Here is a 16862-nt window from a genome sequence, read left to right on the forward strand (position 1 = left end):
GGTGGCACTGGCACCCCGAGGCTCACCGATTAGGCGACATTTGTTGCCCATTGAGTCCTAGAGACCCTCTTGTCACTAACCCCCAGTGCTACGATCACAGGCACTTGCCAGCTCTTGATGTGGGTCCCAGGGATTGAACTCAGATCCTCATGCTTGCAAGGCAAACACTTAATCAGCTGAGCCGTCTCCCCAGCGCCTCCCATCTCTCTGCTCTGTGCTTCTTTGAATTCACGGCTATGGAAGCTGGAGAGAGAGGGGGCCGACTCCAACCGCCTTCATCTGCTTACAGTTTGGAAAGCAGATGCACTGGAGGTGCTTTGGGTGCCGTGGTCCCTAGGCCTTCCAGAGAAACTAGGGACGCAGAAAGAAATGCAGAGAACTCTTGAGAAGTCCCTTGTGAGTCAGGCATTTTGGTGGGGTGATTAGCCCAACACCCCTCAGTTGGCAATTCCAAACGGAGCTGGCAGACACCAGTATGAGGGAGTCATCCTTCGGGAAGGGGGTTAGCGATGAACCTGAGTCATGGCAACATAGGAAGCAAGCTCAAGAGAGCCCTTAATTAACTTCCCTGGTGCGATCTGAGTCTCAGGGAGACTGCTTTCGGGAACGGAGGAGGAAACCATTTTAGGGACGAGATGAAAAACTGTTAGTAATCTGATTGGGGGTTGGGTGGGGTTTGAAGGGGCTGGGGGAACCCTGGCTGCGCTATTTACCTGACAAGCTTCTGATTCGCCAGGTTGGTTGGAAGGGGTCCAGCAGCCACTCAGTTTGTCCCAGATGAGGTGCTAGTGAGTAGCCAGACATAGTGAATATTTATGTGGTGAAATGCGGCCCCTTGTGGTCTGATTCAGGAAGAAAAATAAATCTAGTTCCGCCTAAGGGACACTAATCTACTGTACACGGAAGAGAAAGTGGACGATGCGGGGCCCCAGCTCACTTGGCACATTGGTGACCGACATGAGGGCCATCAGGGTCTCAGGAAGCACACGTTCCCGTCATGAATTGCAGGGAAGGCCTGGAGTCCTGGTCTCTGAAGCCTCTGCGATGGAGGTGTCCACCCTGAGCTGCTCCAGGACTGAGGGAGGCCCCTGCCATGCGGGACGCCCCTGCACAGATCTTCACTCTGGGGATTGTATGCCCCAGGATGGCGTTCCCCTTAGGCTCCTGCCCTCCCAGCCCAGGCAAGGTTGTGGGGTGATACAATTCCTTGACAATGCTGAGACCCTGGGACCACTTCCTCCTGCAAACCTGAGACCTGAGATCGTCCTTCTCCGGGGAAGGGCATCCTTGTAGGGGAGCAGAGTCCACCCCCTAACTCGGGAGCCTTCCTATCAGTGGGGCAACATTTCAGGCTGGGTGTCTGTGCCCTGTGGGCGCTACATGAACAAAGCTGTAGCTGACTCTCCTGCCACTGGGAGCCGTAGGACGCTCTGGCCTATTTACATCTGCATTGCCTCTTGAGATTTGCACACCTGCAAATCGCTAGCCGAGGGAGGCCTGTCTGCTGGGCTTCTCGCTCACACTTGGCACACAGAGAGAGCACCCACTGTGACCAGAGTCCTGTTTCAAATATTCATATTTTCACCTCCAATTCTAAGAATTCATTGTATTCACTTAGAAAAAAAACAAATTTTAATAGGAAGTATTTTTAACTTGTGTGGGAGCCTGAATAGACTCAACAGCAGAGTGATCACAGGTGGGCAATTAGACATGTAAATGAGCCTGGTAATTTCCCCCTGAATTCATACTCACAGTTAACATTTTATGCTAAGCCCTACGCTATGCTATCGTTTCTCTTTATTCTTCTACGTTAACCCTAAAATATGAAGGGGAACCGAGACAACCGTTTTTCTAGGCTTAGCTTTTGCAGGTGGTACCACTTATCCCTGTAACTGATGAACAAATACACAGGATAAAAACAGTCCTGTTCATTTAAAAAAAAATCATTATTAATTACCTCCATTCAGTGTCCAAGGTCTGACACTTCCAGTTCTCAGAAGAGGCTGCAGGCTCTTAAGTGTAGAAGGGACAGTTCCCCCAAGTCTAGAACATTATCAAGGCAGTGAAGCCCGTGATTAACTGAGGAATGACGACCACCACTGCCGGGCAATCGGCAGTCACTTAGAGGATGCTGCAGGGCCTCAAAGGGGGCAACTGAGACACAACACACCTATGAACAAAAGCTCAGCCAGCCAGATGCACAGCAGCACCGGGCTACACCAACTGGCTGGCAGAGCTGAGAAGGTGCGCAATTAGTAACGACACTTGCCTCCAAGCCTCAAGACCTAAGTAGGATTGTCAGAGCCCACACGGTAGAAGGAACTCACCAATTCCTGAAAGCTGTCCTCTGATTTATCTACACACCCACACCCACGCACGCACGCACGCACGCGCACACACACACACAGCTGGCCCAGCAGTGCACACCTGTGACCCCAGAGCAGATGGAGGGTTCCCTGGGGCTCACTGACAGCCAGTCCTGCCAAATTATCAAGCTCCAGGTTAAGACCCTGTCTCAAAAAATAAGGTAGAGGAAGACAGAAGACACCTGACACCACCTCCAGCCTACACACACATACACACACACACACACACACACACACACACACACATTCGAACAAGCACGCACACATGGGAAAGGGCACCACTCGGAAGACTGAGGACCCACACGTGTGGTTAGATGAAGGGTAAATTACTCCTTTGCCCCAGTCCAGCAGTGATGACAAGCACTTCTTCTGCCTGTTTACAGATGCTGCCCAGTTTTCTTATTCAGGGAGAGTAAAAACGATGTATATGACAGCAACTATGTAAGATTCCAAGTCACTTGCTTTCAAGTCTTTTGCTTTTTCTCTGGCAAAATGAAGAATGCAGCTATCATCCTGTGGTTGTTAAGACTCTTTTTTTTTTTCACTTAACAAATGAGATGTTAAGAATGGTTCTTGATGTTGAAGTATTTTCTTCTCGATGCTGAGTTAGATGGGATGGAGCCAGACGGAAATGGACTACATTGTTAGGAAAGCGGCTCAGAAGGAAGAGGGAACCCTGATTTTTTTCAGTACCTGTCAATTTCTCTGGTGTAATACTCACAACCCCCTCCCTGCCCAACTTCAAGCTGCTGGTGGTTTAGCCAGCAGCTCAGATATTTCTGAACATTTCAGACATCAGCTCCTGCACACCACAGGCGCTTCCGTGGCCCATCTTCTGTTTGACAAATAAAATCACTGAAGGTGGAGCTCATACATCTATCACAGTAGGCTCTGAAATGCACCCCAACGCCTTTCAGTCACTAGGGGCATACCTGCAGTTCACTTGCTGTAACGCTAGCGTTCTCAGAACGCTTCAGGAACAACTGACCAGGGACTGAGTGAGTGAGTCCCACAGGGTCCCGTGACAAGCATCATCTGTGCCTAGAAAGGGCTCTGGGCCGAGCAGAGCACAGTGCATGCTCAGTGAGTGTGTGGATTTCAGGGCCCCAGAATCGTTTTTATCTCACTTAAATATCAATTTAGTTTGTAAGCAAACAAATGAACCTTCAAGCACTTTTTAAAGTCTTTATTCTTTCTTATTATAAAAATAATGCATGTTCCTTATAGAAGTTTTACATTATAAAAAGTCCCAACCTAATACATTCCACTAAAATCTTACCCAAGATGATTTCCTTACTATTCATTCATAAATATTCAAAGTATTTTTTTGTTTTGTTTTGTTTTGTTTTTTGTTTTTTTTGAGACAATGCTTCTCTGTGTAGTTCTGCAGAACAGGCTGGCCTCCAACTCACAGAAATCCACCTGCCTCTGCCTCCCAGAGTGCTGGGATTAAAGGTGTGCACCACCACTGCCCGCTTATACAAAGTATTAAAAGTGACAAAATTTTACAAAATAGAAAAATGAACAAATACAATGAATTTAACAGGAAAAAAAGACATAAAAACCACCGTGGTTTTTTTATGAAAATAAGAACTCACAAAATTCCATTCCAGCATGTATCATAAACTGGCTTTAAGATCCAAATACAAGAAACAGTGAGTGACCTTTCCCCTGAAATACACACACACATTGGCAGCAAGGGTGGGGCAGGGTGGAGCAGCTCAGCTGCAGTGGCCAGCAAAGGGCAGCTTGGACTCCACCTCCCACAGCTTCATCTCCAAGGCTTTCAGGACATCTTCCATCTACCCAGCGGAAAAGGCACCAAGAACACAATGTGCGCACGATTAATTACTCATAGGTTAGCGATTAAAATAATTCATGCCATTTTCAATGTTTTGCATGACATGAAGATGTTAGGCCTAACAAAACTCTGTAGAGAAGCGAATCTAAATTGAATAAGATATAATCTTATTAGCTTTAGTCACAACCCAACCCACAATCTACAGCCACACAGGAATTCACCATCCTGTCCATCTCAAGAAACATTCATATTCAGCAATGAGACAAATATCAGGCAAAGGCAGCTGCCACCGCTGAGCCTGAACACCTTGGGTCAACCCTGAGACCTGACCTAGGATCCGACAGCCTTTCCCAACTTCCACAGGCACCAGGCAAGGACACAGCACACACGCACACACACGCAGGCCAAGCACACAGTGCAGGTGAATGCAAGCAGGCCAAGCACACGGGGCACATGCAAGCATGCAGGCCAAGCACACGGTGCACATGCACACACTCAGGCCAAGCACACGGGGCACATGCACACACGCAGGTCAAGCATACAGTGAATGTGAATGCATACAGGCCAAGCACATGGTGCACATGCACACACTCAGGCCAAGCACACAGGCCCCCAGACACATTTCAGTATTGCTTTGCTCAAGGCTACATTTCTGGTTTGCATGAGTAGTGTTTAGATCTCAGTGTGGAGTGTGTTCAGGGCTCAGAGCATCAGCTCACGGCTCCACTCCCTAATTCAGGGCGAGCACTTTCTCACTGCCAAGTGCTAAAAGCAACACGAGACATCACAGGGTCGTGAGGAGGGACATAAATGGAGAGTAAACTCACCTGCTTTATAGACTTCTCTATCTCAACCCTGCCCTCCAGATTGAAAAGCTCCTGTCTTCTGGCACGGTTTGCTTTTCAGAGGACCCTAAAGTGTAACTGAGAAGCAGTACAGTCAGAGTTCACGTATGAGCACGAACTAGCCCCAACCCCATAGCAGCTACCAATGCCAGCTCTGAGGTCATACTCCACGCCCCAGGTATGAAGACAGTGTTCTCTGTCCGCGGAGACCTGAGCACGCTGGACCACGTAATCTCACCCCTCACTAATGGCACGGCCCGGGTAACCCTACACATTCACTTTCTGTCATAAATATTTCACTGCTGCAAGAAGGCGGCAGGCAGAGCAACCTAAGACACCAAGGCTTGCTTTATGTGACTCTGAATAGGTAATGACTTAATAAGTAACAATAATTATCAAGAGATGGACAATCTCAGGGTTAACTACTTACAATTCTAAGTAGTTACGAACCAACACTCGCTGCTCTGATAGGAGCTGAGTTCGGTCCCCATAGAGCAGCTCACGACCCTCCCTGACTCCAAGTAGAAGCATCTGAGAACAGCAAAGTGAGCTGGGAATTCATCTGTCTCCTGAGACACAGTGTGGCCAGCTGCGTCCAGCTTCCCCCCCTTGACTGACTGGATCCTCAAAGTCCGAATAAACCATTCCTCCCTAAAAAGAAAGTCGGCTGTGGTGGCACATGTCTCTCAGCAGGCACAGGCAGGTAGATCTCTAAGAGTTCAAGACTAGCCTGGATTATACTACAAGGTCCAGGCAAGTCAGGGTTACATAACGAGACCCTGTTTCAAAAACCCTAAAGCAAAACAGAAAAAGAGAGGGGGTTTGTTCCAACACTACTGGATAAAAATGATTTGTGTCTTCCGTTTTAGCATTACTGGGTAACCCAGTTGGCCTTAAACTCTAGAACCTCACCCCACCCCACCCCGCCGGGGGCCCCCAGCCTCTGTGGCGCTGAGGTTGTAGGCGGGTCACCACACTCGGTGACGTACCCCTCTTCACTAAACACGCACCTCTGTTCATTGTCACTGCCGCTGGTGGGCGTCTCCCGTGTCTGGAACCTGGCCCTCTGCTCTGTAACGTGGAGCATTGCCTGCTTAGTGAGTTTTCCATGTGAGTTGGTTTGTGGATCTTAAACATTTTTTTAAACCTGCCTGGTTTTAAAAGATGCCAAATACAAAGTTATCAATTAGTAACTGGATAAAATTACTGTTTTAAATTTTTTAAGGGTAAAAATTTAAGATATTAAGGCGAATGGTGGTGGGGCTCGCCTTTGATCCCAGCACTCAGGAGGCAGAGGCAGGCGGGTCTCTGAGTTCCAGGCCAGCCTGGTCTCTGAGTTCCAGTCCACCCTGGTATACAGAGGGAGTTCTAGGGGAGTCGGAGCTACATAAAGAAACCTTGTCTCAAAAACCCAAAACCAAAAAACAAAAAATAAACAAAAAACTCAATTGAGTTTTACTTTTAAAAAATGTCTCACAGTTTCTCCTACAACTCAAGTGTCTGACTTTCCCAATACCAAATGAATTAGACACAAAGGGTGACTGGCTTTACTGTCAGAGATTATTATATGTTCTGTTCTCATACCAACTTCTGCAAACCTAAGAAATCAGTCACAATGTAGCCACGTATCTATCAAACCTACCTTTCAATGGCTTCTACGCTGAGTCAGAACAAGTCCCTCTTGTAGTCTAGGCTGTTGGGAGTGCATTTGTACACATAGCCAAGTCTGAGGGAGCAGCCTGTACAGGACAGGGTCTCAAGAATGCTGCAATAAAGACACAACACCACTTAGGGAGAGAGTAGCAACGTGCATGACTGCTAAAATCCACAAGCTGAGGGATGGCAAGACGGCTCAGTGGGTAAAGGTGCTTGCTGACAAGTGTGACAGCCTGACTGATACCTAGTACCCATATGTGAAAGGAGAGTTGTCCCGACCTACACACACACACACACACACACACACACACACACACACACACACACACAGAGGAGTTAAATAAATAAAAATGAAAATAAACTCCATAAGCCCCAAGTTGCTTCAGGTGAAAAGAAGCTATGTTCCTATTGTTCCCTTTTGTGGTTTTGGGGGATTTTCTGGAGACAGGGTATCACTATGTAGCCCACCCCAACTTCAAACTTTTGGCAGTCGTTTATCCTCCCTCATCTTCCCATGGCAAATGCTGGGGTGGCAAGCATGCACCGCTACAATCAACTTCATTCAGCCGCGCGCACGTGCGTGTGTATGAATAACGATAAGATGGTAGGATGACTTCAGGAGAATGCAAACAGTCAGCTCTAGGCCACGCCACAACACTTCAGACAACAGAAGACAAGGAACATAAACAAAATGCCAAGGCAGGGTTTTTCCAGACTCCTTGATCTGGTATTAAGACAAACTATTTAAATTCTGGGAAAGCAACAGAAAGAGTCTGCACATCCTTTAAAATGTCCAACCAGTCACCAAGGGTCACTAACTCTCTAGGTAGGAAGGTAGGCAGTTTCCCTGTAATCAAACAGAGACTGAGTACTGCAGGCTTTCAGGCCACCGGGGTCTGCTGTAAGCACCAAGTCTGTACTGTAGCAGTCAGACACACAGAACCCAACGATCTGCTCCTCTAAACACAGCCACACGACAGTCGAGGAGTGGTGGCACACACCTTTAACCCAGCATTCAAAAGCAGGGCCAGGCGGAGCTCTGTGAGTTCGAGGCCAGCCTGGTCTACAGAGTGAGCTCCAGGACAGCCAGGGCTACACAGAGGAACCCTGTCTTGAAAAACCAAGACACAAACACATGCCCAGCCCCCACACCAGCTGCAACTCTGCTCCAGTGGGGGGCAAGTAGTTTGCAGACCTTGGGAGAAAGTTTGTGGAAAGATTGGCTGCAAATAATGTCTTCTGACTGGGACGTAAAAGAAAAGGCAGCTGCAAAGATCAGGCTGAGCTGCCCACGCACCCTCAACTACCCTAGTCCGGAAAGCAGTTCCCGCCCACGAGCTGCTCTGCCTCATGCTCAATACACCTTTAGGGTTTCCCTCTTGACACAGGCTCTCACGGACCCCAGGCTAGCTCACTCTTGCTATGCCTCTATGCTAAGTCTTACACTCCTGATCTTCCAGTGCTGGGGCTATAGGTGTGTGTCACCACAGCCAGTGCAGGGACTCTGGCCAGCGCCAGTGTGGCAGGCGTGGCTCTGGCAGGCTTTGCCCTCCCCCACCCCATTCCCTCTGCCTTGCTAAAAACATCAGACTGCATTCGTGAGGCTCCCCACCAAGCTCTATACCCTTACTTGGCCACTTCCTCCCCTGAGACTGACTACCAAGGTCAGCCATAAGTCCAGCAATCAAGGGTCCCTTAGGCTCACCTAACTAACTAACATGCCCAATTAAAAGGAAACACCTCAGGGGCTGGAGAGATGGCTCGGCAGTATAGAGCTCTTGTTGCCCTCCCTTTCAGAGGTTCCAGGTTCGATTCCCAGCACCCACATGGCAGCTCACAACTGTCTGTAACTCCAGTTCCAGAGGATCTGACAGGTTCACACAGACAGGCTGGCAAACACCAATGCACAAGATAAATAAATATAAAAGTAAACGCCTCCCTAAGGGGGCTCCCCTTGTACTAGAGACTGCCATTTATTTTCCCATGTGGCGCATCTGTCGCCTCTCAATCCAGGGGCGGTCCTTTGTTGTCCTCCCCCTGACCACCACAGCCAGGACAAATACCCCTTCCCACTTTCCACGATCCCTTCCTTCCTGGTCGTCCTCATCCTCTATCTCCTGGGTTTATCTCTTACTCCCTGCCCTCTGTCCCTCGGCAAATAAGTCTCCTTTGGGGCCCATGCCTTTCCCTCCCTCCACCCAGCTAGTTAAATTCGTCACAGACAGGAATTCACTGCCCCTGCTACAACTGTCTTGTCCCTTACATCATATTTTGACGCAAACGCTTTACTGTCGACTAGAGATTTGCCCAATACAGGCGACTCACATGGTCTCACTCAATTTTCCATTATCTTCACATAACTTCCTCCCAGTCTTCTCGGCTCCTGTTCCACCCCTGCCCATTCACATCTTTAAAATGTTCTTGCAACCCAACGTCTCCCAGAAGCCTTGCCAGATTAAGATTAGTGCGTCTAATGCGCCAAGACAATTACAGCCCCACCCCCATTACCGGGCTCACAGATCTTAAATACACACCACAAAGGATTACTATTTCAAAAGTATGTTAACTCCTGCTTCTCTCTGGGCCTGTCCTAAGTATCTTCTCACTGTCCTACCCAAGCAGGTCACCTAAGCGTCAGGCACAGCAAGGCAGGTGGCACTGCCATCCTCCTGGACACTCAGATGCTTCTTAACCTCGGCAGCAACACGGGGAACAGAGATTAGCACCCGGTGAGCGTTCACTAGTGACATAATTGCCTAGGTAACCTGCTACTTTTTCTAGATTTTCTCCTAAGAGGTAAAAGTATGTGTACATTGGGGCTGGGGAGGTGGGCGGGTGTAATTCTCTTGCACACAGCAGTGCATTCTACCTGTAAGTCCAACTTCACGGGGAGCTGCCTTAGTCAGGGCCTCCATTGCTGTACCCGTGACCAAAGCAACCTGACGAGGAAGAGGCATTGCTGGTCTGCTTCCCTATCCATCCCTGAAGGAAGTCAGGGTAGTAACTCCAGAAGACAGCAGTCTGGAGGAAGAAACTGCTTCAGAAGTCATCAAGGCAGGCGTTAGTGTTCAGGCACCTGTGCTGGCCTGTGCTTGGGGCTCTGACAGGACGCGCCCTCAGCTGCAGCCACTGAGAGCACCACCGTGCACACTCACTGTGCTCCCTTGTAAAAGGGCCCCGCCCGCCTCCCATCCTCTCTCCCCCTCCTCCCTCCTCTTCCCCCTCTCCCATCCCTCTCTCCTCCCTCTCCCCCCTCCCCCCTCCTCCTCTCTCCCCCCTCCTCCCTCTCTCTCTCCCCCTCCCTCTCTCTCTCCCCCCTCTTCCTTCTCTCTCCCCTCCCCCTCCCCCTCCTCCCATCCTCTCTCCCCCCCTCCCTCCCTCTTTCCCCCTCCTCCCTCTCTCCCTCTCTCTCTCCCCCCTCCTCCTTCTCTCTCCCCCTCCCCTTCCTCCCTCTCCCCCTCCTCCCTCCCTCTCTCTCCCCCTCCCCCATCTCCCTCTCCCCCCCCCCCCCTCCTCCTTCTCTCTCCCCTCCCCCTCCTCCCTCCCTCTCTCCCCTCCCCCATCTCTCTCTCCCCCCCTCTCCCCTGCTGCTCCTTCCTTCCCACTCCCCTTTAACTTTTTCATGATCTCTTTCCCTAATTAAAACAAACAACAAACAAAACAACAACAACAACAAATCCTCTGCTTGAACCCTGTCACGAGGCGTCTTTCTCTCGAGAGCTGCTTTTCTTAAAGTGTAGCCCTGGCTGTTCTAGAATTTGCTCTGTAGAGCAGGCTGGCTTCTAACTCAGAGGGAATCTGCCTGCCTCTGCCTCCCAAGTGCTGGGAATAAAAGTGTACGATACTACCACCACCCCCTGGGGAGGCATTTTCGTAATTCAGGGTCCCTCCTCTTGGTTGATTTTAGCTTGTGTCAAGTTGGCATAAAAAATCAGTACGGGATCCAAAGCCCTCTTGTGGCCTCTGCTGCACTGCATTCACACTCACACTCACACACACACACACACAAAATAATAATACAATAAAAGCCTTTTCTTTTTTAAGAAGCTGAATGGTGCAGTGAGTAAGGGCACTTGCTACTCTTCCAGAGAGCCAGGCTTGTTTTCTGGCACCCACACAGTAGTTTCAGGGGCTCTGACACCCTCTTCTGACTTTTGTGGGCACCAGGCACACATGTGGTGCACACAGATACATGCAGGCAAAACATGTACGCACAGAAAACAATAAATTTTTAAAGAAAAATAAAACATCTTAGTAGATCCCAAGTAGAAAACCCCACCTACACTACTAACAGTGAACAGGCAAATCTACACACACTATATATATATATATATATATATATATATATATATATATATATATAAAACTATATATATATATATATATACATACATACATATATATATATCAAACTGCATAATAATCATGAGGCTACAACACGTTATCAAGATTGTTAATCAAGAAGGAGGATTTAGAAAAACCTGAGATTTGAACTCCTAGGATATACTGATAAACGGATAACCTGTATCCACCACCACACCGTACAAGAGCTCTCTCTCATGTTGGTATTGTTAGAACGTGGTCTGTCTTCCCGGTGCACAGCCTTCAGAACTGGTGTCTCATGACGGTGACTGAGACTGGACAGGCCATCACGGAGGAGCCCCATGAGTGAACCCTGGTGGACTGATGAGGAAAGGGAGAGGACCAGAAGAGACACACACCCACCTAGGCCTGCCGTCTGGGACTGGGACTGTTGTTTATGGCAGATGGCCCGTCCGTACCCAGTACCCAGTACCCAGTCGGCGGTGGATGGGGATTCTGTGTCAGTGTGTCCTGTCTGTGCCAGGACACGGCAAAGGCCAGCAGCACTGGCAAGAGCACCTCAGACTGTGAGATTTTAAGACAGATGTGTTCTATGTTACGTTCCACTTTCTTCAGCATCAAACCTAAGGCCCTAAAGTCTGTGGTAGCTACACCTTCAGAAACTTAGAAAAGTCCACGCTCCTATCTAAAGGGGCTATCCCCACTGTATGATGGATTTTTACTTTTTATATGTGTTCAGTCCCCTTGAAAAGTTATATCACAAGCAATCTCACGAAGTGGTGGAAGACTTCTCAAAATTCAATGTTTTCCCTGGTATGAAATCACAGAAACAGCTCACTTACCGCCCATCTTCATCTTTGCACTTGGACAGCTTCTGTTCTCTATCCGCAGACACACACATTGCAGGAAAACACCTGCAAGAGAGCAGCAGCGCTTTTGAGTGTGGTTTGCTGCAGTGCACCTGAAGACACACATCATTTGACTCGACTTTAACTTTTATTTCAGAACTCAGAGGAACGATTCAACACTAAAGGTGCAGGGGCCTTCACCATCCTTCTCTGAAAACTGACAGTATTAATAAAATGAAGACAATTATCAGGGACTGTGAGAATCAAAAGCTACAAACTATAAAGAACAACTATCAGGTAGAGTGAAATCGGAGCCCAGGCCAAGGGACATGGTCATCCCTGTACCCCCAGATCCAACACAGAGCTCCTCTCTCTAAAAGTAACAGTCCCCAGCCACCAGGCATCTTTCGCTTGGGCACCTGGAGGCTGCACCAGAGAAGCAGTACAAAACATTCCCAGAGGGAAATAAAGAAGCCCCGTCACTTAGTAAAATGGTCAAGGCAACCTCTCCATTTCACCCCCTTCACAGCGTGCCTTAGTAATCCCCACGCGCACATTAGATGAGAAGGTGAGATGTACTCTCTGCTCATCTTGATTTTTACAGCTCTGGGTATCATGCCAAGCGAGCTCCTTACTCAGGCCTGAAACATCAGCACCACCTCTCCGGGACAGCTGCTACTTGCTTATTCCAGAAGAGCCGACCCAGGTTCCGATGGCTTCCCCCTCTTAACAGTCAATCTGTAAGTCCCTTTACTTCCTGGTCCCTTCCTACAGCTGGTCTTTAGTCTACACTTTGGTAACACAAGCCTGAGACCCTTTGGATTCCCCCAGGGGAGGGGTGGGTACAGGACCCAAGTTAACATCTACATGTAAAAAGGGATCTTCAGCACCCAGACTTAACATTTCCTTAGGGACTGGAAAGGAACGGTGATGATTAAATAGATTGCACTTTTTTCATTTTAATGAGTTTGTTTGAGTGTTTTGCCTGCATGCATCATGGCATCAGTTCCCCTGCAATTGGAGTTAGCAGCAGTTGCAAACCAGCCCACCAGTGCTGAGAACTGAACCCTGGTCCTCTGCAACTGCTCTCGACCCCTGCCTGAATCATCTATCCAGCCACTATGTTTTTAGTGTGTTAATAAAACTGCTGGGGTTGAGAAATGAGTTTATAAATATAGTAAATAAGTTAAATCACCATGTTGTTGCTATAAAATAAAATCTAAGGTTGAGGGTACACACCTGTAATGCTCACTACTTAGAAAGCTGAGGTAGAATCATTAGTTCAAAGCTATCCTAGCAAACAGCAAGTTCCCCATTTCAAAACAGAAAAAAAACCTGAATTTGTAAATGTCATAACGGGAATAAAGCTAAATAAAACATTCCAATGGGGCAAGAGGGAATAGAAATTAATCTGAAAGTTAATTATTATTAACAACAGAATTATTCTAAAAATTAATCTGGGCGGGGGGGAGTTAAGACATGGTTTCTCTGTGTAGCCCTGGCTGTTCTGGAACTCAATTTGTAGACCAGGCTGGCCTCCAACTAATTGAGATCCGACTGCCTCTGCCTCCCAAGTGCTGGGATCTAAGGCGTGGGCCACCATTGCTAAACCTAAAAATTAATCTTTTAAAAAACACATTTACACCCTCCTGCATTGTTGAATGGGTGCAAAGGGGTGATCCCAGTGAATTACTGAGGGTTACTAATGTGAGGATAAATAAACTCATCTAGTTTTATACCAGTTATATTTTAAAGCCTAACAACAGTATTATTACATACAGAAAGCAAATCAGTATGGGGGTTCCTCAGAAAATTGGGAATCAATCTACCTCAAGACACAGCAAAACCACTTTTGGGCATAAACTCAAAGGATGCACACTCACACCATAAGGACATTTGCTCAATTATGTTCATAACAGCATTATTCGTAATAGCCAGAACCTGGAATCAACCTAGATGACCCTCAACCAAAGAATGGATAGAGGAAATGTGGTACATTTACACAATGAAGTACTACTCAGGAAAAAAAAAAAAAAAAAACGATGGAATCTTGAAATTCACAGGCAAATGGATGGAAGTAGAAGAAACCATCCTGAGTGAGGTAACCCAGTCGCAGAAAGACAAACACGGTATGCACTCACTCATTTACGGATATTTGACAAAGCAAACAACAACCAGCCTATAATCCACAACCCTAGAGAACCTAGGTGACAAGAGAGACACGCATAGATCGGCCTACGAAGGGAAAAAGACAAGGTCTCCTGAGCAAATTGGGAGTGTGGAGGGCAAGGTAGGAGGGGAGAAGTGAGGGCGGGGATGCATAGCTCAATAATAAATAAATAAATAAAAACCCAAGAGGATTTAAAAAAAAAAGATAGTAAAGCTATAAACATGGGGGAGTGCACAAGACTTAATGTTATTTCTTTAAAAGCCATAAACAAAATAAACCCATTATTTTACTATATCAAAAAAAAAAAAAATAATCTCAGCCGCACGCCTTTAGTCCCAGCACTGGGGAGGCCGAGACAGACGCATCTCTGTGAGTTCCAGGCCACCCAGGGCTACACGCAGAAACCCTGCCTCAAAAACAACAAACAGACAGACAAACACCTCAACCCAATCTTAAGCTGTCCAAATTAACGGTGGCAACGCCAAGCCTCTGCCAAGAGGCCGCCTGGGTGGATCACCCGTACGGAGATCGCCTTACTGGTCTGGCCACATTGCATGCATGGACTCATTCACCGGTCCCCGTGTCCCCGCACGGTCCCGGATGCTGGCCAAGAGACACTTAGCTGGGTCGATGCCCCCCAGGGTGGCAGACTCGTGCGCCGCGGCCAGGAACGCCACCCCTGCTCCCCGCTTGCTCGGGGCCCCGTCCCTGCGACCCCGGGAGACCGCCCCCCCCCCGGGACCGCGGCCCCCACTGACAGCAGAGGATGCTGCAGCCGCGGTCCTCCTGGCTGGTCACCCAGGTGAGCGAGTCTCCGAGCGGCCGGCCGGCGGCAGCGCGCGCACTGGAACTCCAGCGGGTACTCCCCGGCCGCCGCCGCCGCCGCCGCGCTCCGCCTGCGCCCGACATGCTCGCCCGCTTGTGGAGCCGCTCGGTGGCGGCTCGACTGTCCCGGGAGCCGCTCCCCTCGCCCCGGCGGTAACGTGCACGGGAAGCAGGCGGGCAGCGCAGCGAGCGAGCGAGAGGCCGCCTGCAATTGCGAATCTGCCGCGCCCCAGGGACCCACCGGGAAAGCACGGCTGCGCACGCGCGGCGACCAGGAGGCGGGGCTCCGTCGGGAATGGGGTGGGGCCTGAGGGCCGCCGGCGGCCAATGCGCATGCTCGTCGTCCTGCCGGCGCGAGCTGAGCTCGCCGCCCCTGCGTCCTCCCGCGCCTGCGTCTCGCTAGGCTGGAAAGCTGAGCGGCGGCGCATGGAGAGCGACGGCTCAGTGCATCTCAGCCCCTCCGCAACCACTGAGGAAGGTGAGGGTCTCAGATGAGCAGTCGCTCACCTGGCCCTTCCCCACCCTGGCCACGAGCGGAGACGCCCCGCGCTGGGTTAGCGGAGCTGGGCGGTGGTGGTGCTCATGAGTTCGAGGCTGGTCTACAGGGATCTGGAACGCAGATAAAAATACCACCCTGGCTTATCCTGCAGTGGGCTGTGTCACCCAAGAAGAGCTCTTTCTGGTGACAGAAGGTCCTTGGGGGGCTGAGGGCACAGTGTGCTATTCTCCTGGTGCCTGCTGGTCAGGGAAGGCATTTGGATCCCCTCCTCCCCTGCAATCAAACGTGCCTACTAGAGAAGCCAGCCACCTGCCTCTGGGGACCTGCAATCACATCTTATTGTCATTCTGGCGTGCATGTGTTAGGAAGTGCATGCAATTAAAATCTGTCTGATTGTAATCAGCAGCTATTAATTTCTCATTTTCCTCAGCTGCACTTGTGAGCATCCGTAACTCGGGGTGGTGGGGCGACTCAGAGGCTAAAGGTGCTCAGCGTTCGACCCCCCCAGGAAAAAAAGGACGACTCCAGGTTGTCCTCTGACCTCCAACCTTTGCATGTCCCCCTTAAATGAATGTAAATAAAAATCAATGCACAATTCTTCCAGCAAACGGTCAAGGCCTCAGCCATTCGTTTCTTCTTGAACTTTCTTCTTTCTCTTTCTGAGCTCTCTTTCCTTCTCTTCCCCTCCCACCCCACCAAGTTCAGCAAAGCATGGGTTCTAGAGTGTTTGGAAATGGCTGCTATTTCCTGCCTCCACCAGGGATCTTGGAATTATGACAGAAAACCCCCGAAAAGAGGCAGAGACCACACAGGCCAACTGAGGGATGGTGGGGATGCTGTGACGTTCAGAGTCCAGTTATCTGGAGTTATCTTTAGTCTCCTTGCATGGTCATGTGTAAGGCCACACCCTTGAGACTTACATAAATACTTCGATATGACAAACAGATCCCTAGCCTCCAACCCTGATGCTAAGAATACAGCCAGACAGCATTGGAGGGCTGCAGCAGGGGGGGTCTGTTCGCTCTGTAGACCAGGCTGGCCTCCAACTCGAAGTGCTGCCTCCACCTCCCAAGTGCTGGGATTAAATGCGTGCACAACAAACACACTGCTTGGCAGGACGTTCTTTAAATAGTGTTTCTTCTCTCTTCTATTTGATGAGTGGAATCACAATTTCCCAGGCCTTGGTTCTGGAGAAAGTTAAGAGCGAGTAGGGAGGGAGAGCATGGGGTTTTCAGTAACCCCATCCACAATACAACGGAGCTGGGAGACCCACAGGGTTCGCGAGCAACAGCCGAGAGACCGGCAGAGGTTTATGAGAGCCTGGACTGTTAGCTATTGAGCACACCCTTCCCCTTCTAGGAAAGCTGCTCCCTTGGCCCACAGAAACACCTAGAAAGAACAGTGTCGCCATCCATAGCCTGGTTACCATTTTAACTGGAAAGGAACAACTAGCAGTTGTGGTCCTGGAGGCACTTGTTAATGTAAGTATGCATTGCTTTCTCAGAGCATCAACCTTTATGGGGATATTG

The 16862-nt window shown here is 49.3% G+C and overlaps 1 protein-coding gene across 1 annotated transcript; it reads right to left on the reverse strand.

The window, feature by feature from the left end:
• Positions 1-3562: 3562 nt before the first annotated feature.
• Positions 3563-15169, reverse strand: Mis18a (MIS18 kinetochore protein A). Its single transcript, XM_051191635.1, is given in 8 exon segments — positions 3563-4168; positions 4995-5047; positions 5050-5090; positions 6655-6777; positions 11834-11905; positions 14764-14834; positions 14836-15039; positions 15107-15169. Coding segments are annotated over 8 exon segments (708 nt in total). The 3' UTR covers positions 3563-4087.
• Positions 15170-16862: the final 1693 nt, after the last annotated feature.

The sequence above is a fragment of the Phodopus roborovskii genome, unplaced genomic scaffold (genome assembly GCF_943737965.1).
Source record: "Phodopus roborovskii unplaced genomic scaffold, PHOROB, whole genome shotgun sequence".
Taxonomy (NCBI): domain Eukaryota; kingdom Metazoa; phylum Chordata; class Mammalia; order Rodentia; family Cricetidae; genus Phodopus; species Phodopus roborovskii.